The following is a 26,325-nucleotide window of genomic DNA, read 5'->3' as shown; positions in this document are numbered from 1 at the left end:
ATTAGAGGAAGCGTGGGGCTTTGAAAAGATATTAGATTAACTGGTAATGCACAGAACACAAGTTCATAATCCACACAGCTCTCTATTTAGCCAAAAAACCAACAAATTCACATTAAGGCCAGAAGACATAGGAGCAGAATTAAGCCACTCGGCCCATCAAATCTGCTGCACCAATCAATCACGGCTGATATATTTCTCATCCCATTCTCCTGCCTTTTCCACATAACCCCTGATCCCCTTATCAATTACCTAGCTATCTCGGTCTTAAAGACACTCAATGATTTGGCCTCTACAGCCTTCTGCAGCAAAGAGTTCCACAGATTCATCACCCTCTGGCTGAAGATATTCCTCCTCATCTCTGTTTTAAAGATCATTTATTTAGTCTGAAATTGTGTCCTCTGCTAGTTTTTCCTACAAGTGGAAACATCCTCTCCACGTCCACTCTATCCAGGCCTCGCAGTATCCTACAGGTTCAATAAGATCCCCCCTCATCCTTCTAAACTCACAACGAGTACAGACACAAAGTCCTCAATCGTTCCTCATATGACAAGCTCTTCATTCCAGGGATCATTCTTGTGAATCTCCTCTGGACCCTTTCCAAGGCCCGTATCCTTAGATACAGGGCCCAAAACTGCTCACAACAATCCAAATGGAGTCTGACCAGAGCCTTATAAAGCTTCAGGAGTACATCCTGCTTTAGTATTCTAGCCTGCTCGATATGAAGGCTAACATTGCATTTGCCTTCCTAACTGCAGACTAAACCTGCACGTTAACCTGATGAGAATTGTGAACAAGGACTCAAGTCTCTTTGTGCTTCTGGTTTCCTACGCTTTGCCCCATTTAGAAAATAGTCTATGCCTCCATTCCTCCCTCCAAAGTGCATAACCTCACTTTTCCACATTATATTCCATCTGCCACTTTGCCCACTCTCCTAGTCTGCCCAAATCCTTCTGCAGCTCCCCTGCTTCCTCATTACTACCTGTCCCTCTGCAACTCTTTGTATCATCTGCAAACTTAGCAACAGTGCCTTCAGTTCCTTCTTCCAAATCGTTAATGTATATTGTGAAAAGTTGTGGTCCCAACACAGACCCCTAAGGCACACCACTAGTTACCAGCTGCTATTCTGAAAATATCCCTTTATCCCCACTCTCTGCCTTCTGCCAGACAGCCAATCCTCTATCCATGCCAGGATTTTACCCTTAACACCATGGGTTCTTGACTTATTTAACAGTCTCCTATGCTGCACCTTGTCAAAGGCCTTCTGGAAATCTAAATAAATCACAACCACAGGTTCTCCTTTGTCTAACTTCCTTGTTACATCCTCAAATAATCCTTTTCAAAAAAAAATATTTTATTAAGGCATTTATATTAGAAATGTTAACACAATAAACAACCACACTCCAACATGGCTTACACAAACAACACCCCAACAATTCCACCCCCTTTGCCCAATGCACCCTGCCTCCTCGCTTTAAACCCCCCCCATCCCCCAACCGACAGCTTAGTCCTTTCTAAAGAAGTCGATAAATGGCTGCAACCTCCGAGCAAACCCCAACATCGAGCCCCTCAGGGTTAAATTAATTTTCTCAAGCCTGAAAACTCAGCCATGTCACTCACCCACACCCCCGACTTCGGGGGTTCCGAGTCCCTCCATTCCAGCAAAATCCGTCTCCAGGCTACCAAGGAGACAAAGGCCAGGACATCGGCCTCTCTCGCCCCCTGAACTCCCGGGTCTTCTGACCAAAAATCGCCACCTCTGGACTCGGGACCACCCTTACTTTCAGACCTCCAACACATCCCTGCCAGAATCCTCCAAGCTTCAGACAAGCCCAAAACATATGGACATGATTCGTAGGCCCACCTGCACGCTGCCCACACCTATCCTCCACCCCTTCAAAAAACCTGCTCATCCGGGTCAGTCATATGTGCCCTGTGGACCACCTTAAATTGTATAAGCCTGGCGCACAACGAGGATGCATTGACTCTCCTCAGGGCATCCTCCCATAACCCAGCCTCCAACTCCGATACCTTCCCCACTCCCGTTTCCGACACCAGATTACCCTGTAGCCCCTGGGTCGGCAGATGCGGAAAGGTCGATGCCTGCCTCCGCACAAAGCCCATTACCTGCAAGTAACGGAACCCATTCCCACTGGGCAACTCAAAGTGCTCCTCCAACTCTCCCAAGCACAGAAAGCCCCAGTCTATAAACAGATCCCCAAATTGCCCGATCCATGCCCGCTGCCATCCCCGAACCCCCCCCCCCCCCCCCCCCAAATCTAGTCTCTCTCTCTCTTTCCCCTCCCAAAAGCAAACTGGTGGTTACCACATATTGGTGCCCACACCGACGTCCCCTCCAGCCCAATGTGCTGTCACCACTGTCCCCACACCCTCAGGGCCGCCACTTCTACTGGGCTTGTGGAGTACCTGGCCAGCGAGAACAGCAGAGGCATCGTTAACAGTGCCCCAAACCCGTGTCCCGACATGAGGCTGTCTCTACCCACTCCCATACCAACCCCTGCCCCACTACCCATTTCCTGACCACTGCAATATTTGCCGTCCAGTAGTAGTTTATAAAGTTCGGGAGAGCCAGCCCCCCAACCCCGCTCCAGCAACACCTTCACCCGTGGAGCTTTACCCACCCAGACAAACCCTGAAATCACTGCTTTCACCTTCCTAAAAAATGCCTTGGGGATGAAGATTGGGAGACTCTGAAATACGGACAAAAACCTCGGAAGGACCGTCACCTTCACTGTCTGAATCCTCCCCGCCAATGACAACGGGAGCACATCCTCAAAGAATTCTAACAGATTTGGCGGGCATGACCTCCCCTTGACGAAGCTGTGCTGACTCAGTCTTATTTTACCATGCACTTTCAAGTACTCCGCGATCTCATCTTTAATAATGGACTCTAAAATCTTACCAATGACCAATGTCAGGTTAACCGGCCTATAATTTCCCGTCTTGTGCCTCTCTCCCTTCTTAAATAGCGGTTTTACATTAGCTACTTTCCAGTCCTTTGGGACCCTCCTTGCCTCCAGTGAATCCTGAAAGATCACCAATGTCTCCACAATCTCCTCAGCTATCTTCTTCAGAACCCTGGGGTGTAGTCCATCCGGTCCAGGTGATTCATCCACCCTCCGACCTTTCAGGTTCCCCAGAACCTTCTCCTTCGTGATGGCCACTACACTCACCTCTGTCCCCTCATTCTCCTGGAGCTCTGGCATCCCACTGGTGTCTTCCACTGTGAAGACTGATGCAAAGTAACTATTCAGTTTCTCTGCCATTTCTTTGACTTATCCAGCCTCAGTTTGCAGTGGCTCAATGCCTATTTCTGCCTCTCTCCTACCTTTTATATTACTAGCTAGCTTACACATTTAATCTTTCCCCCCTCCCTTATTGCTTTTTGGTTTCCTCTGCTCGCTTTTAAAGGCTTCCCAACAATCCACGTCACTTTGTATGCTTTTTCTTTTATGCTATCCTTGACTTCCCTCGTCATGCCTCGTCCTCCCCTTAGCATGTTCCTCCTCCTTGGGATGAATTTCTGTTGTGCCTCTCGAATAACCGCCGGAAACTCCTGCCATTGCTGTCCTACTGTCTTCCCTGCTGGGCTCCCTTTCCAATCAACTCTAGTCAGCTCCTCCCTCATGTCTTTGTAGATACCCTTATTTAATTGTAATACCGTTACATCTGATTCCAGCTTCTCCCTCTGAAACTGCAGGGTAAATTCGATCATATTGTGGTCACTGCTCCCCAAGGGTTCCTTCACCTCAAGTTCCCTAATCGTCTGCCTCATTACACATCATAGCCTTATTATTATTTCTGGACAAAACAATTGCCAACAGTTAAAAATATTTTTGGGCCAACCCAGTTAAAAGCAACGGCATTCACGGGTATAACAAAACTGTTTCTCAACTTACTTTAGATGCTGCTGGTATCTTCCGCTTTTGTGTTTTAAGCTGTTTTTGTTGTATCTGTTGAGAATTGGTTATTTGACTGTCTGTGGAGATAGGCAGCAGTTGCATCATTTTACTAGTAGTGCTTTCAACAGGAGACAATTCTCTTAACTTGATCTGGGAGGAATAGGAATTTAATACTGGTTCAGAGGTCTGCTGTTGTCGTTGAGTCATCTGGCTCAGAACAGGTGACGGTTCGGGCTGGGTCTTGAAGTCTAAAAGATGCCCAAAATAGCTGCTTTAAAATAATTTTAGAACAGACCAGGAGTTGTCTACATTATACATAGATGAAAATATTTATTCCCGTATTCCATTTCCAATAACATTCCTTCCAAAGCATATATTTGTCATCCATTCATCTCACATACAAATACTATCTTCCTGCTGCAGCTCCCTAATGTCACAGAAGTTCTTGCAATTCCACAACAATATTATAAATCATAGTTCTCAAAAAAAGACATGCAGGTTTCTGTACTAATCAAATTAGACAAATTTATCCTGCAATTAGATAACTGTATTTCACAGCATTAACACTTTTGTTTTACTAGGACTATTTTGGACTTTAAAATCAGTTTTGTTATTAAGTTTATACAGTCAAGAAGCAAGTGAGATTTTACTTACAACAACTGTTGGAATCAATAAACATTTAAAATAGAAATGCAGCAAGTTTAAAACACATTGAATTATTTTACTGACAAATACTATAAACATAAATCTGTCCGTAACAAAATACTGACCAAACTGGCTCAGGACAGTTGACTGTGAAGTTGATTTTGCTTCCCAGGAATGAGTGTTGCTACTTGGTTTTCTGGTTTGTGCAGCAACCTCTACCAAACCAGATGATTTCAACTGCTCATGTAACTGGGACCCTGAAGAGTTGACAATCTTTGTTGCAGGAGGTTCGCCAAACCCAGGAGACTATAAAGGAAAACAGAAACCAAATTAAGTTTTCTGAGTAGCACCAAGTATGATAACATTCTACAACTGCAATTCTTGATCCTTAATTTGCCCCAGATATGTAGCGGTCAAGAATTTTAAAACAGCATATTCAGACATTTTGTTTGTGTTTTGAGTAGTTCATGTTACTTTCTTGTACAACATTGTTACCTATTTGGAAGACATTTTTCAACTGTTCTAAAATAAACTCTGCATGACATTTAATGGAGTTCTCTGCAGCTGAAGTACAAACTCAACAGTAAGTATTAAATGTTTCTTTGTGGGCATTTCGATGAAATCCCATTAATGCCATGAAACAAAAATTTCCAAGTCAAGACAAATATAAAATAGTCACTTGATTGTACAGAACTTATGATTAAAAAAAAGAGACCTGTGGTTTCATCTTGCATTCATAATGACAGATTTGCGAGAATGCCAAATCTTATGGGGAACAATTCATACTGCATGAGAAGAGGGTGCTGATCGGTTGGCAAGTGGACTCTGGTTGGCAGGAACATTGTCATAGGGGATACACCAGATATTAGTCAACTGCCAAGTTCTTGTTTGGACTTCTGGTGACAACATGCGAGACAGCTCCTGTTGGGATCCTTGTATTTTGGTCACTTTCGCCCAGTTTTTCAGGAGATTGTGTTCCAACCCAGCAGGTTGATGTGGAGAACAGAGGAATGTCAAAAGCCTCGACGAAAAAGGCCACTGGAAAAAAACCTCTGGCTGGTAGCCTGACAAAGGAATCCAGGGGATGGAAAATGGCGAAGGTGGCCACACCCATCACATTGGAGATGCTGGCGGTGGTGATGGCACAGGAGTTGGAGAAGTTTGGAGGGCAGATGGATGGGCAATTTTAGAGACAAAGAAAGATTAAAGAATTGTTTAAAGCCACCATCAAGGCGGTATTCGGCCCGATAAGAGAGCAGGTCGGCAAGATGGTCAAAGCTACGAAGGAGAGACTTCCGGTGGCGGCAATGAATGAGTGAGCCGCACATTCAGGGGGGCTCACTCCGGCGGGATTTGAGGACCTGGTTCCCCGGTTTTGCGGGGCTGTGGAGCGCTGAAAGGACGGCCACGGGGGGCTAAGGAGCGAGCAGAGCTGCATGGAACTGCGGGAGAGCAGAAAGCAGCGCAAACGGGAGAGGAAGGAACAAAGGCAAGGTGCAGGGGAAGCTGACCCGGGAGCAAAGATGGCGGACCTGCGGACCCGGCTATCCAGCAGGCGCTGGAAAACATGCTGCAGGTGATAAAGAGCAGCTTTGAGTCGTTGAAGCAGGATAACTTGGACCCACTTCAGAAGGCAGTGGATCAGCTGAACCAGAGACTGGATGCCCAGGACGAAAAAGTTAAGGAGCTGGGGGAGGCGGTGGAGGAGCAGGCGGACGCGCAGATGATTGCTGCGCTAGAAGTCGACGGGTTGAAGGAGAGACAGCGAAGACTGCTGCACAGAGTAGAGGAGTTGGAAAATAGAGCCCGTAGACAAAATCTGAGGATCATCGGCCTCCCGGAGGGGGCAGAGGGAGCGGATGCCACAGCGTTCGTGGCAGACCTGTTGAGGCAGCTGATGGGGGCTGAAGCCGGAGCTGGAGGGGGCACACAGAGTACAGGCGAGACAGGTGCGCCCGGGCCCCCCCCACCCTCCGTCCGATGCTGATTAGGTTCCACAGGTTCGTGGAGAAGGAGCGGGTGCTGCAGTGGGCAAAGAGCACGAAGAGCAGCATGTGGAATAACAGTGTCCTTCGCATTTACCAGCACCTAAGCCAGTAGGTGGCCAGGCGGCGAGCAGCCTTCAAACAAGTTAAGGAATATTCGGCAATAGCCATTTCTGACCACACCCCGCATTGGGTGGACTTGGAGATGGGGGAGGAGAGGGACCAGCGCCCGCTGTGGCACTTGGAGGTGGGGCTGTTGGCGGACGAGGTGGTGAGCGAGCGGGTCCGAGGAAGTATAGAGAGGTACTTGGAGACCAACGACAACGGGGAGGTCAGAGTGGGGATGGTATGGGAGGCACTGAAGGCGGTGGTGAGGGGAGAGCTGATCTCCATCAGGGCCCAGAGGGAGAGGCTGGTGGGGGAGATGGTGAGGGTAGACAGGAGGTATGCGGAAGAACCAGAGGAAGGACTGTTGAAGAAAAGGCGTAGCCTCCAGGCCGAATTCGACCTGGTGACCACCAGGAAGGCAGAGGTGCAGTGGAGGAAGGCCCAGGGGGCGGTCAACGAGTATGGGGAAAAGGCAAGCCGGATGCTGGCGCATCAGCTTCGGAAGCGGGACGCAGCTAGGGAAATCGGGGGAGTTAAGGACAGGGGAGGGAGCGTGGCGAGGAGTGGGGTTGGCATCAATGGGGTCTTCAGGGACTTCTAAGAGGAATTGTACCGATCCGAGCCCCCACAGGAGGAGGGAGGGATGGGCCGTTTCCTGGACCAATTGAGGTTTCCAAACGTGGAAGAGGGACTGGTGGAGGACTGGGGGCCCGGATTGGGCTGGAGGAGCTGATCAAAGGGATAGGAAGCACGTAGGCGGGGAAGGCACCAGGGACGGACGGTTTCCCAGTCGAGTTCTATAAAAAAATATATGGACCTGTTGGGCCCGCTGTTAGTTAGGACCTTCAATGAGGCAAGGGATTGGGGGGGGGGGGGGGGGGGCTTTACCCCCGACGATCTCCCGGGCACAGATCTTCTTGATCCTGAAGCGGGACAAGGATCCCCTGCAATGTGGGTCTTACAGACCGATTTCCTTGCTAAATGTAGATGCCAAGGTGCTGGCGAAGGTCTTTGCCACGAGGATTGAGGATTGTGTGCCACATATCATCCATGAAGACCAGACGGGGTTTGTGAAGGGGAGACAGTTGAACGCGAATGTGCGGAGGCATTTGAACGTTATCATGATGCCGGCGAGGGAGGGGGAGGCGGAGATAGTGGTGGCAGTGGACGCTGAGAAAGCCTTCGATATGGTAGAGTGGGGGTACCTGTGGGAGGTGCTGAAGAGGTTCGGGTTTGGGGAGGGGTTTGTCAGGTGGGTTAGGCTGTTGTATGAGGTCCCGATGGCGAGTGTGGCCACAAATAGGAGGAGGTCCGAGTACTTTCGGTTGCACCGAGGGACGAGACAGTGGTGTCCCCAGTACCCCCTGCTCTTCGCACTGGCGATTGAACCCCTGCTATGGCACTGAGTGTGTCGAGGAACTGGAGGGGGTTGGTGCGGGGTGGTGTCGCTTTATGCGGACGACCTGCTGCTGTATGTGGCGGACCCGGTGGGAGGAATGCCAGAGGTAATGAGGATGCTTAGGGAATTCGGGGACTTTTCGGGGGTACAAGCTCAATATGGGGAAGAGCGAGCTGTTCGTAGTTCAGCCAGGGGACCAGGAGAGGGGGATTGGCGAGCTCCCACTAAAAAGGGCGGAGAGGAGTTTCAGATATTTGGGGGTCCAGGTGGCCAGGAGCTGGGGGGGCCCTGACTTTACAAGGCTGGTGGAGCAAATGGAGGAGGAGTTCAAGAGGTGGGACGCGTTGCCGCGGTCCCTGGCGGGTAGGGTGACGTCAATCAGAAAGACGGTGCTCCCAAGGTTTTCGTTCCTGTTCCAGTGCCTCCCTGTGTTTATCCCGCTTTTTTCAGGCGGGTTAACAGGAGTATAATGGGGTTTGTGTGGGCGAGAGGGACTCCGAGGGTGAGAAGGGTGTTCCTGGAGTGGAGTAGAGATAGGGGGGGGCTGGCGCTGCCAACCTCTGTGGGTACTACTGGGCCGCCAATGCGACAATGGTGCGCAAGTGGGTGATGGAGGGGGAGGGGGCTGCATGGAAGAGGCTGAGACGGCGTCCTGTGTGGGTACGAGTCTGGGGGCGCTGGCAACGGCGCCGCTCCCTCCAAGGAGGTATACCACGAGCCCGGTGGTGGTGGCGGCCCTCAAAATTTGGGGGCAGTGGAGGCAGCATGGGGGGGGGGTTAGGGCCTCGGCGTGGACCCCATTACGGGGGAACCACCGGTTCGCCCCAGGAAGAACATGGAGGGTTTTCGGGGTGGCACAGGGCAGGCATACGAAAGTTGGGGGACCAGTTTGTGGACGGGAAGTTCGCGAGCTTGGGTGAGCTGGAGGAGAAGTATGGGCTCCCCCCGGGGAACACCTTCAGGTACTTACAGGTAAGGGCGTTTGCCAGACGGCAGGTAATGGAATTCCCACAGCTATTGCCACACACAGTACAGGACAGGGTGCTCTCGGGGGGGTGGGTGGGAGTGGGGAAGATCTCGGAAACTTACCAGGTGATGCAGGAGGAGGAGGAGGCCTCGGTGGTGGAGTTGAAAGGTAAGTGGGAGGAGTTGGGAGGAGATCGAAGAGGGGACGTGGGCAGATGCCCTAGGGAGGGTGAACTCTTCCACTTCATGCGCGAGGCTCAGCCTCGTACAGTTAAGGTGCTGCACAGGGCACACATGGCCGGGACAAGGATGAGCAGGTTCTTTGGGGGTGAGGACAGGTGTGTTAGGTGCTCAGGGAGCCCAGCAAATCACACCCGTGTGTTCTGGGCATGCCCAGCGCTGGAGGAATTTTGGAAGGGCGCAGTGAGGACGTTGTCGAGGGTGGTAGGATCCAGGTTCAAACCATGCTGGGGGCTCGCAATATTTGGGGTGGCAGAGGAGCCGGGAGTGCAGGAGGCGAAAGAGGCCGGAATTCTGGCCTTTGCGCCCCTGGTAGCCCGGCGAAGGATTCTCCTTCAGTGGAAAGATACGAGGCCCCCAAGCGTGGAATCCTAGATCAGCGATATGGCAGCGTTCATTAAATTGGAGAGGGTGAAATTTGCCTTGAGAGGGTCGGTACAAGGGTTCTTTAGGTGGTGGTAACCGTTCTTAGGCTTTCTGGCAGAACGATAGACATTGGTCAATGGCAGCAGCAGCTCGGGGGGTGGGGTTTACTTTATTTTTGTTTATGTTATTTACACTGGAGGGTCTGAGGGGGTGTATACACCTGTTGTCTTAAGTCGGGGTGTTAATGTTAATTTATTATTTAGGTACGGGGGGGGGGTTGCTTTTTTAGATTGTGTTTTGTACTTAACCCTGTTGGGTTCTTTTTTCTTTCTCATTTTGTTATTGATATTTTATGAAAACCTTTAATAAAAATTTTTTAAAAACGTTAAGGAGGTGTTGCTCAAAAAGCACGTGAAGTTTGGTCTGCTCTTCCCGGCCCGTCTTTGTGTTACGCATCAGGGCCAACACCACTACTTCGCCGAGCCCGAAGAAGCGATGGACTTTGTAAGGGATCAGGGGCTGGTCTCGAAAAAAGGACCCACGGACACAAGCTAGGGTCCGAGAATTACTGGTTGAAGGGACGCCTACTGTGCCTGGACTGCAGGTCGACTGTTTACTGCTTTAATGGTGCCTTGTGGTGTACTTTTTGCGGGCAGTTTTTGCCTATGGGGGAATTGGGGGGGGGGGGGGGGGGGGGGGGATCTCATTCTCTCTCTCTCTTCCTTCCCCCCCCCCCTCTCCCGAATGGTCTTTTTCCTTTTTTTCTGTTGCTTTTTTCTCTCCTTTTTTCTTCTTCTGTTGTGGTGGGTACCTATTGTTGGGCTCTCTGAGTGTGCTGGAGCCTGTATGGTAACAAAAGGGTGGCCAGTCAGCAATGGGGTTAAAGATGTTGGTTGGGGCTTTTGTTTCATTTATGTCTATGGTTTTTATGTTTGTTTTGGATGGGGGGTGTACGGGTACTGGGTCATTGCGATGTTATATATTTTTTGGTACTCAGAAAGGGACGTGGGTTAACACTTTTCTGTGTACACAGCTGGAACTGTATTGTACCTGGAGCAGCCTCGCGTTGCTGTTTGATGCTTACATCTTGTTTGATCTTTCCCATCTTAGTGAGACTGCTCCAGTGGGTCAGAGTGGGGGATGATGTGCTGGGGAGTGGGGAGATGAGGTCGGGGAAACAATGGAAGTGAGACAAGGGGGCGCTGGAGCGATGAGTCACCGGGCTAGCAGATTGGCTAGTCAAGGGAGTCAGGTGTGTGTGTGGGGGGAAGAGGAGAGAGAGAGAGAGAGAGAGAGAGAGAGAGAGAGAGAGAGAGAGAGAGAGAGAGAGACAGAGAGAGAGACAGAGAGAGAGACAGAGAGAGAGACAGAGAGAGAGACAGAGAGAGAGACAGAGAGAGAGACAGAGAGAGAGACAGAGAGAGAGACAGAGAGAGAGACAGACAGAGAGAGACAGAGAGAGAGACACAGAGAGAGACACAGAGAGAGACACAGAGAGAGACACAGAGAGAGACAGAGAGAGAGACAGAGAGAGAGACAGAGAGAGAGACAGAGAGAGAGACAGAGAGAGAGACAGAGACAGAGAGAGAGAGAGAATACAGCCAGTGAATGGCAGGGTTGGGGTTATCGGGGGATGTTGCTTGGGGGGGGGGGGGGGGGGAATACTCGGCAATCACTATCTCGGAACATGTCCCGCACTGGGTGGACCTGCAGGTTGGCGGGGAGCTAATTACCAACGCCCGCAATGGAGGTTAGACGTAGGACTGTTGTCGGAGGAGGGGATATGTGAGAGACTTCGGAAGTGTATGCAAAATTACTTGCAGGTGAACGATACGGGGAGGTTTCAGCAGCGACCCTGTGGGAGGTGCTGAAGGCAGTAGTGAGGGGGGAGCTGATCTCAATTCAGGCTCACAGGGTCAGGGCAGACAGAGCAGAAATGGACAGATTGATTAGGGAAATTCACCGGATAGTCTAGGAGCATGCGGGGTCCCCGGGGGAGAACCTACTCAGGGAGACGGAGATTGCAGGCGGAACTGAGGGTGCTATCCACGAGTAGGGCCGTGGAACAACTTAGGAAGGCGAGGGGAGTGGTGTATGAGCATGGGAGAATGCCAGTAGATTGCTAGCGCAGCAACTCAGGAAGAGGGAGGCGGCCAGGGAAATAAGCAGAGTGGTTGATGGGGAGGGGAGCAGAGTAGAGGACCCGGCAGGACTGAATAAGGTATTTCGGGACTTCTATAGTAAGCTGTACACTTCAGAACCCCCGCAAGAGTTGGAGATGAAAAGGTTCCTGGATGGACTAACCTTCCCAAAAGTAGGCAGGGGACTAGTGGATGGGCTGGGGGCCCCAATTAGAGCGGAGGAGGTATTGGGGGGCCTAAAGGCCATGCAGTTGGTGAAAGCCCCAGGACCGGATGGATACCCAGTAGAGTTTTACAAGAAGTTCTCGGAGATAGTGGGACCGGTCCTGACAAGGGTTTTTAATGAGGCAAGGACAGAGGGGCCCTGCCACTGACGATGTTGCAAGCCACCATCTCGCTGATACTGAAGCGGGACAAGGACCCGGAATCCTGCGGGTCATACAGGCCAATCTCCCTGATCAATGTGGATACCAAGCTCCTGGCGATTTGATTTGAGGACTGCGTACCGGATATGATTGGGGACGATCAGACAGGGTTTGTGAAAGGCAGGCAGCTGACAGCTAACTTGAGAAGATTGCTCAATGTGATCATGATGCCCCCGACGGGCAAGGAGGTGGAGGTAATGGTGGCAATGGACGCTGAGAAGGCCTTCGACCGGGTGGAGTGGGGCTATTTGTGGGAGGTGCTTGGACGGTTTGGGTTCAGGGAGGGACTGGTTAATTGGGTCAGACTATTGTACCAGGCCCCAAAGCTAGCGTTAGGACGAACAGGATAATATCAGATTTCAGACTACATCGCGGGGCCAGTCAGGGGTGCCCACTCTCCCCGTTGCTGTTCGTGCTGGCCATAGAGCCGTTGAGAGCTGCAAAGAGGTGAGAGGGAATGCCTGGGAGGGGGGGGGTTTGGAACATAGGGTCTCTCTCTATGCGGACGATCTGCTCCTGTAAGTGTCGGACCCACTGGCCGGGATGGAAAATATACTGGAAACATTGAGGAAGTTTGGCTGGTTTTCAGGGTACAAATTAAATATGGCCAAGAGTGAGATGTTTGTGGTGCAGGCAAGGGGCCAGGAGAATAGACTGAAGGAGCTGCCATTTAGGCTGGTGGAGGAAAGTTTCCGGTACTTGGGGATACAGATGGCATGAGACTGGGGCAGGTTGCATTAGTTAAATTTGACTAGGGTGGTGGAACAAATGAAGAGGGAGTTTCGGAGATGGGATGCACTCCCGCTGTCACTGGTGGGGAGGGTGCAGACTGTAAAGATGACAATCCTCCCTAGATTTCTGCTAATCTTCCAGTGCCTCCCGATCTTTATCCCACAGTCCTTCTTCAAAAGGACTGGCAAAATCATCATGAGCTTTGTCTGGGCGGGAAAATCCCCGCGGGGTGAAGGGGGCAATGCTTGAAAGGAGCCGCAGCGAGGGGGGGACTGGCATTGCCAAGTCTGATCAACTACTACTGGGCGGCTAACATAGCCATGATAAGGAAGTGGATGGTGGGTACGGGGTCTATCTGGGAGCAAGTGGAAGCGGCTTCGTGCAGGGGCACCAGTTTGGCAACCCTGGTCACCCGGTAGTGGGGGTGGCCCTGAGGATATGGGGCCAGTGGAGGAGGCATGTGACCGGGGGGGCTGTCGTCCTGTCTGGGCTCCAATATGTGATAACCATCGATTCGCCCCCGGGAACAAGAATGGAGGGTTTCGAACATGGCAGCGGGCGGGTTATGTTCCTGGAGGGCAGCTTTGCGAGTTTGAGGGGCTTGGAGGAGAAATTTGGGCTAGTAAGGGGAAATGACTTTAGGTACTTACAGATGCGGGACTTTGTACGCAAACAGGTCCCATCCTTCCCACGCCTCCCGCCAATAGGGATCCAGGACAGAATAGTCTCTAGAGGAGAAGGAGGAGAGGGGAGAGTCTCGGATATCTACAAGGTGCTCACGAAGGGGGAAGAGTCCCAGACGGAGGAACTGAAACTCAAATGGGAGGAGGAGTTTGGCGGGGAGATGGAGGACGGGCTGTGGGCAGAGCTCGGAGTAGGGTAAACTCAACCGCAACGTGCCAGGCTCGGCCTGATTCAATTTAAGGTCGTTCACCGGGCCCACATGACGGTAGCTCGGATGAGCAAATTCTTTGGGGTCGAGGACAAGTGCGCTAGATGCACGGGAGGACCAGCAAACCATATTCACATGTTTTGGGCATGTCCTAAACTTACGGGGTACTGGGAGGGATTTGCGGGGGTCATGTCCCGGGTGCTGAAAACAAGGGTGGTGAGGAGTCCAGGGGTGACAATTTTCGGGGTTTCGGAAGACCCGGGAGAGAAAGAGGCAGATGTTCTGGCCTTTGCTTCCCTAATAGCCCGGCAGCGAATACTGCTGGCATGGAGTGACTCAAAACCCCTGAAGACCGAACTATGGCTTTCGGACATGTCAAGTTTTCTGGGTATGGAAAAAATCAAGTTCGCCTGGAGGGGATCTGTACTGGGGTTCGCCCGAAGGTGTACTGGGGTTCGCCCGAAGGTGGCAAACCATTCATCGACTTCTTTGCGGGAGAGTGATACCTCAATAAAATTGTTTCGGTTTAAAAAAAAAAAGCTACAAAGGAGAGAGTGGCGACACTGAAGGGCATGGTGAAGGCCTTGTTGAGGCATGTAGGTTAGCTTGCCTCACTGGAGCTGAAATGCTGCTTGTGGCATAAGGGTCTGAAGGGCAAAGTTGAGGATCTGTAGTACAGGTCAGGGTGACTGTATCTCAGTGGTTGGTTTGCCAGAGGTTATGGAGGGCCAGAGGCCATCTGAGCATTTTGCAGAGAGGTTCTCCCCTCCAGAATTTAATAGGGCTCATCGATTCTGCAGCAGATGGCACGACCGAATGAGCCACCACAGGCTGTGATCGTCCTCTTTCATAGATTTCAGAGGAAGGAGCAGGTCCTGGAGAGGGCCACGAAGAATCAGCGCATTGACTGGGGCAGGAACACTGAGTATTTACCAAGACATTGGTACAGAGCTGGCAAAATGGCAGGTGGCCTTTAATATAGCGAAGGTGCTCCTGCACATCAAGGGTGTGCAGTTCGGTATGGTGTATTCAGCGAGACAGAATCATAAATGGACTCGAAGGATCACTACTTTGACACACTGGAGCAGGCAGAGGCTTCTATAAAGGATAAAGGAAAGGGACTAGATTAAGGGCTGGTGGGACTGTGTGCTGAGAAGGGGTTGGGTGGGTTGTAAATATTGCAATATATTGTGTTATGTTCATGTTCTTTTGCTTGGAGGTTAGCGGGGAGGGGTTTCATTTTGTTTTTTCTCAAGGCAAAGGTCATAGGGAATGGTAAGTGGATTGAAATAGTAATTTTGGAGAGGGGAAAGCAAAAGAGATGAAAGGACACTAGGATTTGGACATGGGATATGAGAGGGTGGGCCGGGGGATGGTGCAGTTGGCCTTGTGTGTTAGTGTTTGGCCGGGGGTGGGGTGGGCACACGCCTTGCCAGCACTAAGGGGTAGCCTAGTGAACAGAGTGGCGTGTGAGGGGCTGGGGGGGGGGGTTTGCAACTTGCTGGGCTAGTTTGGTGAGGCACGATAATTCTAGAATGTTTGTTTGGGAGGAGGAGGCGTTAGTGAGATGCCGGGTAGTGTCTGCCAGCTTGGGGGAGGGGAGGAGAGAAGCCAACAGCGACCAGGGGATTTTCTTTGTCTCACCTATTGGGTGCTGCCGGTGGCCATCTTTTAAAAAAAAATTTTGGGTACCCAATTATTTTTTTCCAATTAAGGGGCAATTTAGTGTGGCCAATCCACCTATTCTGCACATCTTTGGGTCGTGGGGGTGAGATCTTTGCAGACACGGGGAGAATGTACAAACTCCACACGGAGTGACCCGGGGCCGGGATCGGCCTGCTACAATGTTCCAGTGAACATAAGCTGAAGAACGGCACCTTACTTTATTTTCACAAAGTGCTGACTTTTATTCTATGGACAACTGCTTTAGTCTTTGGTACGATCATTACCATTGACGTTGTCATGTTTCACAACATCTTTTCAATTTAATCGTTCTTGTCTTCCAATTTTGCTCCATCTTCCCCTCCCCACTTTTACCTTCCCTGCCCCACTTTTTCAACAGTACAAAGCACATCACATTTCTACCTCTTTCCAATTCTTAAGAGTCATATTGTACTTTCCCCACAGATGCTACGAGATCTGTTGAATTCTTCCTGCATTTTCAGTTTTTATTTTTAATTCTTAAATTGGTTGAGAGTGTAATTCATAGCACAATCAGGCTTTTTTAGGAAACACTGTCCAATCGCAGAAGCATATCTAATTTGGACACTATGTTCTGAGTCTTGCAAGCATGGGCTAGTTGAATATGGTCAGTACTTTGTCTGTTGCAAAAAGCGAAAAGGACGTGCAGTTTGCTAGAAACCGCAGGTCATTGGGGTACAAGACCTATTACTGTGAACAATAGTTTGATTAGTACACACATTGCCATTGAACAGCCAGAGTCCACTTGCCAACCAATTAGCACCATTTTCTCATGCAGTACAAATTGTTCCCTTTGAAATCTGGTATTCTTGCAAATCTCACTTGATAAATGCAAGACAAAAAGTTTTGACAGCATGTCTCTTTTTTCCAGCAATAAATACAGAACATTAAAAACTGGACACCAACACAGATCACTAGTTCAGATAACGCTGAACAAAAATGCTAGATCTGGATAAACAAAGTCTTTGCTAGTTAAAAAGCTTTTCCTGACAATTTGAAAGCAGTTATATTAAAAAAGTGCACAGCAACCCAAAAATTCAGGTAGAATTTGCTTCCAGAAAGGTACTTCAAATGCACTTGGATTTGACTTCACACAAGTTATTTCTCCAATCTACCTCACCAGTGTTTCAGAATTGTCCAAAAAAACTACCTATTCAAAAAGGAACAGCACTAAAGTCAATGGTAGTTTAACTAGCTAAAATGTACATTTTGCTAGAGTGCAAAAATCCTCAGAAAAGTAAACAGAGAATCCAAATCAATCACTTAGTTAACAGTGGATATGGGATTATTGTAAATGGAAATCTCAGTTTGACAGATTTCCAAAAACTCTTCACAATTGCTTTGTTGAAAGTGCCTTTGATTACATTGCAGTTAATGGCAGTAAAATTGATACACCGATGAGGTGTCTAATCATCCAAAACCTAACCCAAGATGCAATTACTTCAACTTGTAATGTTTTCAAAATGTAAAATTAACTATGCTATGTAACTATTAGTGATCAGTTCTTAGATCAAATCATATCAAATCAGAGTCAAGTTCTCACTTTTCTTCCCCGAAATGTGAATTCTGTAGCTAAGTTCAGTTTCTGAAACAGAACAAAAAACTTGCCACACACCGATTTGCCTTGGTACTGGAGGTAAGGAGCCCTGTATTTAGTGTTTACCTAGCAGCTGCTTTTCTACTAATTCAGGAATAATACAACCACTTTTCCTTTCATAAAAGATAATTCCATCAATCGGACATTCATATTCTAACACAGGATGGCTAAGTGCTCATCTCTTGGTCAAGTTTGTCAGTTCTCAGTGAACAAAATATCTAATCAAGATTTGCTCAAGAACAAAAGTTCATAGTTTGAAAGACAAAATGGCTTTCCATGGGTAATTTTTGGGGGCATCAGAAAGCCTTGAAGTTAATTTTTCATTTAGAGGTGGAAAGAAAAATGGGAAAGCAAAACATGGAGGTATTAGTTGGTCGACAGAATCTTGTAGGAAACAGAGCTAAAATGCAGTCTGAAATGGAATTACTGTTAAACTCCAGAGACTTATAGTTCAACTAAGTTTTACCTACTGAGCTCGGAGGTTAATCATTTTTCTTCATACCTGCCAGACAGCCAGATGTTTAAAAATATTGTACACAGATCAGCATTCTCACACTGAATCAAAGTTAAAGCAGTGGTTTAAGAGTATCAACACATTGAGCCACAAGACTGAGAGCACACGTACAACTTCATGGGGACAGGTCAAAACATCTGGGAGAGAGAAAAGCAGGGTTAACGTCTGGTCCATGTGATTTCATCAGAGCTGAAGAGGCGGCAGAAATGTGATGGGTTACATGGTTGGAGAGGTAGGTGGAGCAGAAGGTCAGTGATAGGTCGGAGCTCAGGAGAGACTGACAAAGATGTCATGGACACAAGGAGTGTTAAATACTAACCAAGATGCTAATAATGGTGATCGGTAAGGTAGCAGAATGCGTTAATAGAAGAACAAGGGTCAGCACTCAAAGCAAAATGGTGCATCATCCTCCATCATTCCCCCAACTCCAGCATGATGCCACTACTAAACACTCCTTCTACTCACTTTCTGTCAGCATTCCATTGGTACTGTTCCCTCCATGACACCCTGCTCAATTCCTCCATCAGCTGCAGCACCATACCCTCTTCCCATGCAATCGCAGACGATGCAACGCGTGCCTCTATCTCCTCACCATCCGGGCACCTCCTTCAGTTTAGTCTACTACACTCGCTGCTCACAATACAGTATCCTCTACATTCAGGACACTTAACGCAGACTGAGTCACCAGTTTGCAGAATACCTTCACTCAGCCCACAAGCATTATCCCAACCTTCCAGTTGCTTGCCATATTAGAACCATGGAAAGGCAACAGTGCAGTAAGAGGCCATTCAGCCCATCGTGTGTCTGCCCTGATCCAAACAAAAAGAAAAAACTATCGCTCATTTTAATCCCATTTACCAGCATCTAGACTGGCAGGTTAGAGCACTTTACATGCAGATCCAGGTACCTTCTAAATGAGTTTAATTAAGTCTCAACCACCAACTTTAGGCAGTGAATTCCAGACGGCCACCACCCTCTGGATAAAAAAAGATTCTCTTCATGACCCCTCTAATCCTTCTGCCACTCACCTCAAATCTATGCCCCTGCTAATTGCCCCTTCCTCGAGGGGAAAATAAGTCTTTCCTGCCTACCTTATCCCAGTCCCTCATTTGGTACACATCAATTAGGTCAGCCTCCTCTGCTCAAAGGAAAACAACCCTAGCTTTTCCAAACTCTCCTCAGCTACAATTTCAAAGCCCTGACAAAATTCTTGTACATCGCCGCACTCTCCCCAGAGCAATTATGTCCTTTCTCATATTGTGGTGACCAGAACTATACACAGAACTCCAGCTGCGGCCTAATTACATCCTTGCTTTTGTATTCAATACCACGCCCAATGAAGAAAGCATTTCATGTGCTTTCTTGACCCGTATCAACCTGTCCTGCCACCTTCAAGGACCTGTAGGCATGTACTCCCAAGGTATCACATTTCCTCAGCCCCTCTCAATAGTTTCCCCTTTATTGAGTATTCCCTTCCTTAGTTTGCCCTCCCCAAATGCATTACCCCACATTTCTCTGCCCGCTGAACCAAACCATTGGTATCATTCTGGAGTCGACAACTGCTCTCTTCACTTTTGCAAGGCATCTAAATCATTAACATAACAAGCAGCAAGGGCCCCAACACTGAACTTTGTGGAACACCACTGGAAAAAGTTTCCCATTTGCAAAAGCATCCACTGACCCGTGGCTTCCCGTCAATGAACCAATTTTGGATCCAATCTTCCAACTTCTCATGAGATCTCCATTTTCTGACCAGTCTAGCATGTTAGGCTTTGTCAAATACCTTATTGAAATCCATGTCGACAATATCCATAGAATTCCCAGTGCAGGCAGCCATTCGGCCCATTGAGTCTGCACCAGCCCTCCGAAAGAACAGTCGGTCCACTCCCCTGCCCTATCCCAGTAATTCTGCCCATTGATCATAGCCAATCCACCTAACCTGCTCATCACTAAACTATGGGAGGAATCCAGGGCACACAGGAGGAAACCATGCAGACACGAGGAAAGTACTCGTTGGGAACCTGCCCACAAGTTATCACGTACGACTTCCGGGTGCGGCGATGACCAGCTGAGTCGCACGTTTCAGCAGCTCCCGGTGTAACGGACTTTTGGGCTCTTAATAAGAGCCCCAACAGCAATTTTAACGGCTAAAAGTACTGTGCGGTGAACCAGAAGGAAATCCCCCCTGGATACGGATGGAAAATGGAGAGGAAGGTGGCCGGATTGCGGTGGATCCTTTAGAGCAGCGGCAAGGAAGGCAAGCAAAAACCAAGATGGCGTCGGAAGGTGGCAGTTTAATATGGGGCCCTGAACAACACGAGTTTTTGAAACGCTGCGTGGAAGAACTCAAAAAGGAAATGAAGAAGGAGCTGTTGGCCCCGATATTACAGGCGATCGAAGGGCTAAAGGAGGAGCAAAAGACCCAGGAGCGGGAGCTTTGGGTCGTGAAGGCAAAGGCTGCCGAGAATGAGGACGACATACAGGGCCTGGTGGTGAAGACGGAGATGCACGAGGCACACCATAAACGATGTGTGGAAAGGCTGGAGGCGCTGGAGAACAAGGCGAGGAGGAACAACCTAAGGATTCTTGGCCTTCCTGAAGGTGCGGAGGGAGCGGACGTCGGGGCATATGTGAGCACGATGCTGCACTCGTTAATGGGAGCGGAGGCCCCGGCGGGTCCGCTGGAGGTGGAGGGAGCATACCGAGTGATGGCGTGAGGACCGAGAGCAGGAGAAATTCCTAGAGCCATAGTGGTGAGATTCCTCCGTTTTAAGGACAGAGAGATGGTCCTTAGATGGGCAAAGAAAACTCGGAGCAGTAAGTTGGAGAACGCGGTGATCCGCGTATACCAAGACTGGAGTGCGGAGGTGGCGAGAAGGAGGGCGAGCTTTCATCGGGCCAAGGCGGTGCTTCACAAAAAGATAAAATTCGGAATGCTGCAACCGGCAAGACTGTGGGCCACATATCAAGGGAGGCACCACTACTTTGAGACGGCGGATGAGGCGTGGACTTTTATCGTGGAAGAAATAGCATTGAGGGGTTCCAAGAAGTGGAGGGGAGTACTTAGTGGAGGAGAAGAACACCGGGTATCTCTGTATGCGGATGATTTGTTGTTATATGTAGCGGACCCGGCGGAGGGGATGCCAGAGATAATGCGGACACTTCGGGAGTTTGGAGAATTCTCAGGATATAAACTGAACATGGGGAAAAGTGAGTTGTTTGTGGTGCATCCAGGGGAGCAGAGCAGAGAAATAGAGGACTTTCCGCTGAGGAAGGTAACAAGGGACTTTCGTTACTTGGGGATCCAGATAGCCAAGAATTGGGGTACATTGCATAGGTTAAATTTAACGCAATTGGTGGAACAAATGGAGGAGGACTTCAAGAGATGGGACATGGTATCCCTGTCACTGGCAGGGAGGGTGCAGGCAGTTAAAATGGTAGTCCTCCCGAGATTCCTCTTTGTGTTTCAGTGCCTCCCGATGGTGATCACGAAGGCTTTTTTCAAAAGGATCGAAAAGAGTATCATGAGTTGTGTGTGGGCCGGGAAGACCCCGAGAGTGAGGAAGGGATTCTTACAGCGTAGTAGGGATAGGGGGGGGGCTGGCACTACTGAGCCTAAGTGAGTACTACTGGGCCGCCAATATCTCAATGGTGAGTAAGTGGATGGGGGAAGAGGAGGGAGCGGCGTGGAAGAGATTGGAGCGTCCTGTAGGGGGACTAGCCTACAAGCTATGGTGACGGCCCCATTGCCGTTCTCACCGAAGAAATACACCACAAGCCCGGTGGTGGTGGCGACTTTGAAAATTTGGGGACAGTGGAGACGGCATAGGGGAAAGACGGGAGCCTTGGTGGGGTCCCCGATAAGAAACAACCATAGGTTTGCCCCGGGGAGAATGGATGGGGAATTTGGAATATGGCAAAGAGCAGGAGTAACGCAACTGAAAGATCTGTTTGTGGATGGGAAGTTCGCAAGTCTGGGAGCGCTGACCGAGAAATATGGGTTGTCCCAAGGGAATGCATTCCGGTATATGCAACTGAGGGCTTTTGCGAGGCAGCAGGTGAGGGAATTCCCGCAGCTCCCGACGCATGAGGTGCAGGACAGAGTGATCTCAAAGACATGGGTGGGGGACGGTAAGGTGTCAGATATATATAGGGAAATGAGTGACGAGGGGGAGATTATGGTAGATGAGCTGAAAGGGAAAAAGAGCTGGGGGAGGAGATTGAGGAGGGGCTGTGGGCGGATGCCCTAAGTAGGGTAAACTCATCGTCCTCGTGTGCCAGGCTAAGCCTGATTCAATTTAAGGTGTTACACAGGGCGCATATGACTGGAGCACGGCTCAGTAAATTTTTTGGGGTAGAGGATAGGTGTGCGAGATGCTCGAGAAGCCCAGCGAATCACACCAACATGTTCTGGTCATGTCCGGCACTACAGGGGTTCTGGGTGGGGGTGACAAAGGTGCTTTCGAAAGTAGTGGGGGTCCAGGTCGAACCAAGCTGGGGGTTGGCTATATTTGGAGTTGCACAAGAGCCGGGAGTGCAGGAGGCGAGAGAGGCCGATGTTTTGGCCTTTGCGTCCCTAGTAGTCCGGCGCAGGATACTGTTGATGTGGAAGGAAGCCAAGCTCCCGGGGGTGGAGACCTGGATAAATGACATGGCAAGGTTTATAAAGCTGGAACGGATTAAGTTCGTCCTAAGGGGATCGGCTCAAGGGTTCACCAGGCGGTGGCAACCGTTCGTCGAATACCTCACAGAAAGATAGAGGGAATGGAAAAGAAGGCAGCAGCAGCAGCCCGGGAGGGGAGGGGAGGGGGGGGGGGGGGGGGGGGAGGGGGGGGAAAGAGAGAGAAGAGGAACCAGAAGGAGTCTCAGGGTTATTAATATATATGTATAATATGTATAGGTCGTTGCTATAAATAATTGTACATTGGATTGTTAAACCATATTTTTGGAGAGTGTTTATCTGAGACAAGGCAGTTGCCATTTAGTTTTAGTTATATATTATTTATTCTTTGTTTATAAAACAGGTCATTGTTATTTATACTGTTATATTATTGTGTAAAGGATACACAATGTACTGTGATGGTTGACCAAAAATTTTCAATAAAATATTCTTTAAAAAAAAAGTTATCACGTACATCTCTGATAAGCTCAAACACGTGTCACCCAAGGCCGGAATCAAACCCAGGTCCTTGGCACTTCACCCCATCTTCCCCAAACAAAACCATGCTGACTATCCCTGATCAATCCATGTCTAAGTTAACAGTTTACATGTCTAGGTTAACAGGGGGGCATGGTAGCACAGTAGTTAGCACAGTTGCTTCACAGCTCCAGGGTCCCAGGTTCAATTCCCGGCTTGGGTCACTGTCTGTGCGGACTCTGCACGTTGTGTCTGCGTGGGTTTCCTCCAGGTGCTCCGGGTTCCTCCCACAGTCCAAAGATGTGCAGGTTAGGAGGATTGGCCATGCTAAATTACCCTTATAGTCCAATAAAAGATTGGGTGGGGTTGCTGGGTTATGGGGAGAGTGGCAGTGTGGGCTTAGGTAGGGTGCTCTTTCCAAGGGCCGGTGCAGACTCGATGGGCCGAATGGCCTCCTTCTGCACTGTAAAATTTATAAAATTATCCTCTCAGAATGGTTTCCAATAATTTTCTGGCCCATCCCTTGCACCCTGTTTATGTCCGCAGACCTGTAATATTCCAACACACCACTTGCATTTAGTGAGGATTGGAAAATAATCCTCAGAGCATCCACTATTTTCTCCCTGGCTTCCTTCAGTAGCCTGGGATACAATCTATCTGACCCTCATGATTTATCCACCTTCAAGAATGCCAGTCCATCTATTACTTCCTCTTTCACTATGCTTAGTGTATCTAATATTTCACACTTCTCTTTAACCAGAATGTTTGAATCATCCCTCTCTTCACTGAAGACAAAGAACTCGTTCAGAACCAGTTCACAAGTTACCACGTATATCTCTGAGAAGCCATATCTTTTCCTTAGTTAATCTCTTGCTCTTAATGTACTGGCAAAACATCTTGCGTTCTTTGATTTTACCTACCAACAATTTTTCGTATCCTCTCTTTGCTTTCCTAATTTGCACTTTACTTCACTCCTTTACTTTCTATATTCCTCTAGGTTTTCTGGAGTATTAAGTTTTTTATAATAGTCATAAACGTTAAATTATTTCTTTGCTTGATCTTAGCCTGTATGCTTCTGGATAACCAGGGGGCTCTAGATTTGGCAGTACCGCCCTTTTTTTGTGGAGACAGGTCTACACTGCCTGTACAATTGCCTTTGAATGCCTCCCACTCCTTTGACAGTTTTTTCTTCTAATAGCTGTGTCCAGTCCACTCTGCAAGCTCATCTCTCAGCATTGTAAAATTTGACTTTCCCCAATTTAGAACTTTTACTCCCATCTTTGTCCTTTCCCACAATGATGCTAAATGTAACTTTAGTCACCATCTCCAAAATGGACCTCCACTGCTACTTTATCCACTTGCTAGCTTCATATCTTAAGATTAAATCATAACCAATCCAACGAGAGGGGATGCAATTTATGTGCTGGCAAAAAAAGTTATCTAGACTGCAGTTCAATAATTTTGCCCGTCATACGGTTCGTATCCTAATTGATATTAGGGCCGTTGAACTCCCCAATAATTACTGCCCTATTGTTTTTACACTTAAATATCTATACATTTGCACTTGTAACTCCCTTCCACTTTTTTATTTGGGGGGGGTCGTCGTCTTTGTACAGTCCACAAGCAGTGAGGCCCTTTTATTTTGAGCTCATTCCACGGGTCCTCGGCGCCATGAGGTAGCACCAGGGATGTTGAGCAGTCATTTTCGACCCTCCAGGTTTCAGTTTAGCAATTATATCCTTCCTACATCTATCTATCCATCCATGCTCTCAACTAATAGGTTTTATGCACTATCCTCCTTTCATTTGCACATGTCATTTTTAACACTGTCAAATTCCTGTGCAGTACACTTTAACCTACCTTGCCTCGGTCTTTCAGAGTCACTCACTAACTATCCATCTCTTGTTCCCTGCTCCAAAATTTGCCCTCAAGTTTCCTCCTATCCCCACCAGCCTAGTTTAAACCCCCTACAACAGCACTAGCAAAACATATTGCAAGGATATCCATCCCACTCCAGGTGCAGACTGTACGGCTTGTACTGGTCCCACCTTCGCAGAACTGGTCCCAATGCCTCAGAAATCTGATGCCCGACTTCCGGTGGTGCTCGCGAGCAGAGTGGCTGCGTCGAGAAGAGGTCCCCGGGCCGGTCTGCGATATTTCAGACTGTTTCAGGGGTTTCCCCATTGTTCTTTCTTCCAGAGTTTCTTTGGCCTTTGGAGCCTGAGGGACGGGCGTCGGGTCGGTCCGGTTTGGAGCCGGTGAGGAGCCCCGCGGGAGTGTCCATCGGCCGGAGCAGGGGACATCGATCCAGAGGTCAGACGCGTGGGCGGAGCTTGTGGCGAGGCAATCGAGGTGGCAGGCCCAAATCCAGAACGCGATGTAGAGGGGGCGTAGAGCAAATTGGGTGGCTCCCACTGAAAATGGATTTTTGAGGAGTTTGAAGTCCGGTCCCAGGGGAAGAGAGATTTTTTGATTTTGGAATTTGATTTATTTTTTAAAATATTTATTTATTTATTTTTGGATTGAAGAAAAAATAATAAGTCCTTGGGGGCAGCGAAAAGCAGCTCGGAAGAAGGAAGAAAACCCGGGATTGCCGTTGAATGAGAAGGCCAGCAAAAGCACTGCCAAGATGGCGGATGCCAGACCGTATGGTGGGGCTGCACTACTTACGGTGGAAAAGATGACCAAAGTGATGGCGGTGGAGCTGGAAAAGCAGTTTGCGAGGCACATGGAGGCTTTGAGGAAGGAGACAGCGGTGGCATTGAAATCATTGGTGGAGGCAATCGCCCCGGCGAGGGTAGCTGTGGCAAAGACATCGGCCGAGGTGAGAGAGCAGGGCGAGAAGATGAAGGAAGTGGAGGAGGCCGTGTCGCAGCACAGCGACCAGTTCACCTCGAAGAGGGACGTTCTGCGGAGAGTGGTGGAGGTCAACAGAGGACTCCGAGCAAAGCTCGAGGACTTGGAGAACCGCTCGAGACGGCACAATCTGAGAGTTGTGGGCTTGCCCGAAGGGACAGAGGGCCCAAGGCCAACAGAGTACTTCACTAAGAAGTTGGCGGAGCTGATGGGGAGGGTGAGAACCCCTCCCGGTGCGAGCTGGACCAAGCTCATCGGTCATTAAGGCCGAAGCCCAAGGTGAATGAGCCGCCAAGAGCAGTAATTATCTGCTTCTATAAGTACTGCATGAAGGAGAAGGCGTTAAGCTGGGTGAAGCAGAAGCGCGCGGTGCAGTGGGATGGTGCTGGAGTTCAGATCTATTAGGACTTGAAGGACGAGTTGGCAAAAAGACGAGCGGCGTTCGGGCGAGTGAAGGCGGCACTGTACAAAAAGGGTTTGGTATGGTACACCCGGCGAAGCGGAGGGTGACGTATGATGCCAAAGAGTTTTATTTCGAGACAGTGGAGGCGACTGAGCCATTCGTGAGGGCAAAAGGCTTGGGACAGACGTGAGGAGCGGAGCTGGAATAGAGACGGTGGACTGTGATTGGGGAGCTGGAAAATGTATAAATGTTAGAACTTTCTTTTTACTGACGTGTATTGTAATTTACTTCTCTTCAC

General features: G+C 49.2%; 1 protein-coding gene across 1 annotated transcript in view; it reads right to left on the bottom strand.

Annotated features, from left to right (window-relative positions):
- ubap2a (ubiquitin associated protein 2a) overlaps positions 1-26,325 on the bottom strand; it is a 253,109-nt gene that overhangs the window by 96,356 nt on the left and 130,428 nt on the right. The window contains 2 exon segments of the mRNA XM_072497225.1: positions 3,918-4,168; positions 4,691-4,871. Of these exon segments, the coding sequence (XP_072353326.1) occupies positions 3,918-4,168; positions 4,691-4,871 (432 nt within the window).

Source organism: Scyliorhinus torazame, chromosome 3, assembly GCF_047496885.1.
Source record: "Scyliorhinus torazame isolate Kashiwa2021f chromosome 3, sScyTor2.1, whole genome shotgun sequence".
Taxonomy (NCBI): domain Eukaryota; kingdom Metazoa; phylum Chordata; class Chondrichthyes; order Carcharhiniformes; family Scyliorhinidae; genus Scyliorhinus; species Scyliorhinus torazame.
The sequence above is the reverse complement of the archived record's forward strand: the minus strand, read 5'-3'. Positions and strand labels throughout refer to the sequence as shown.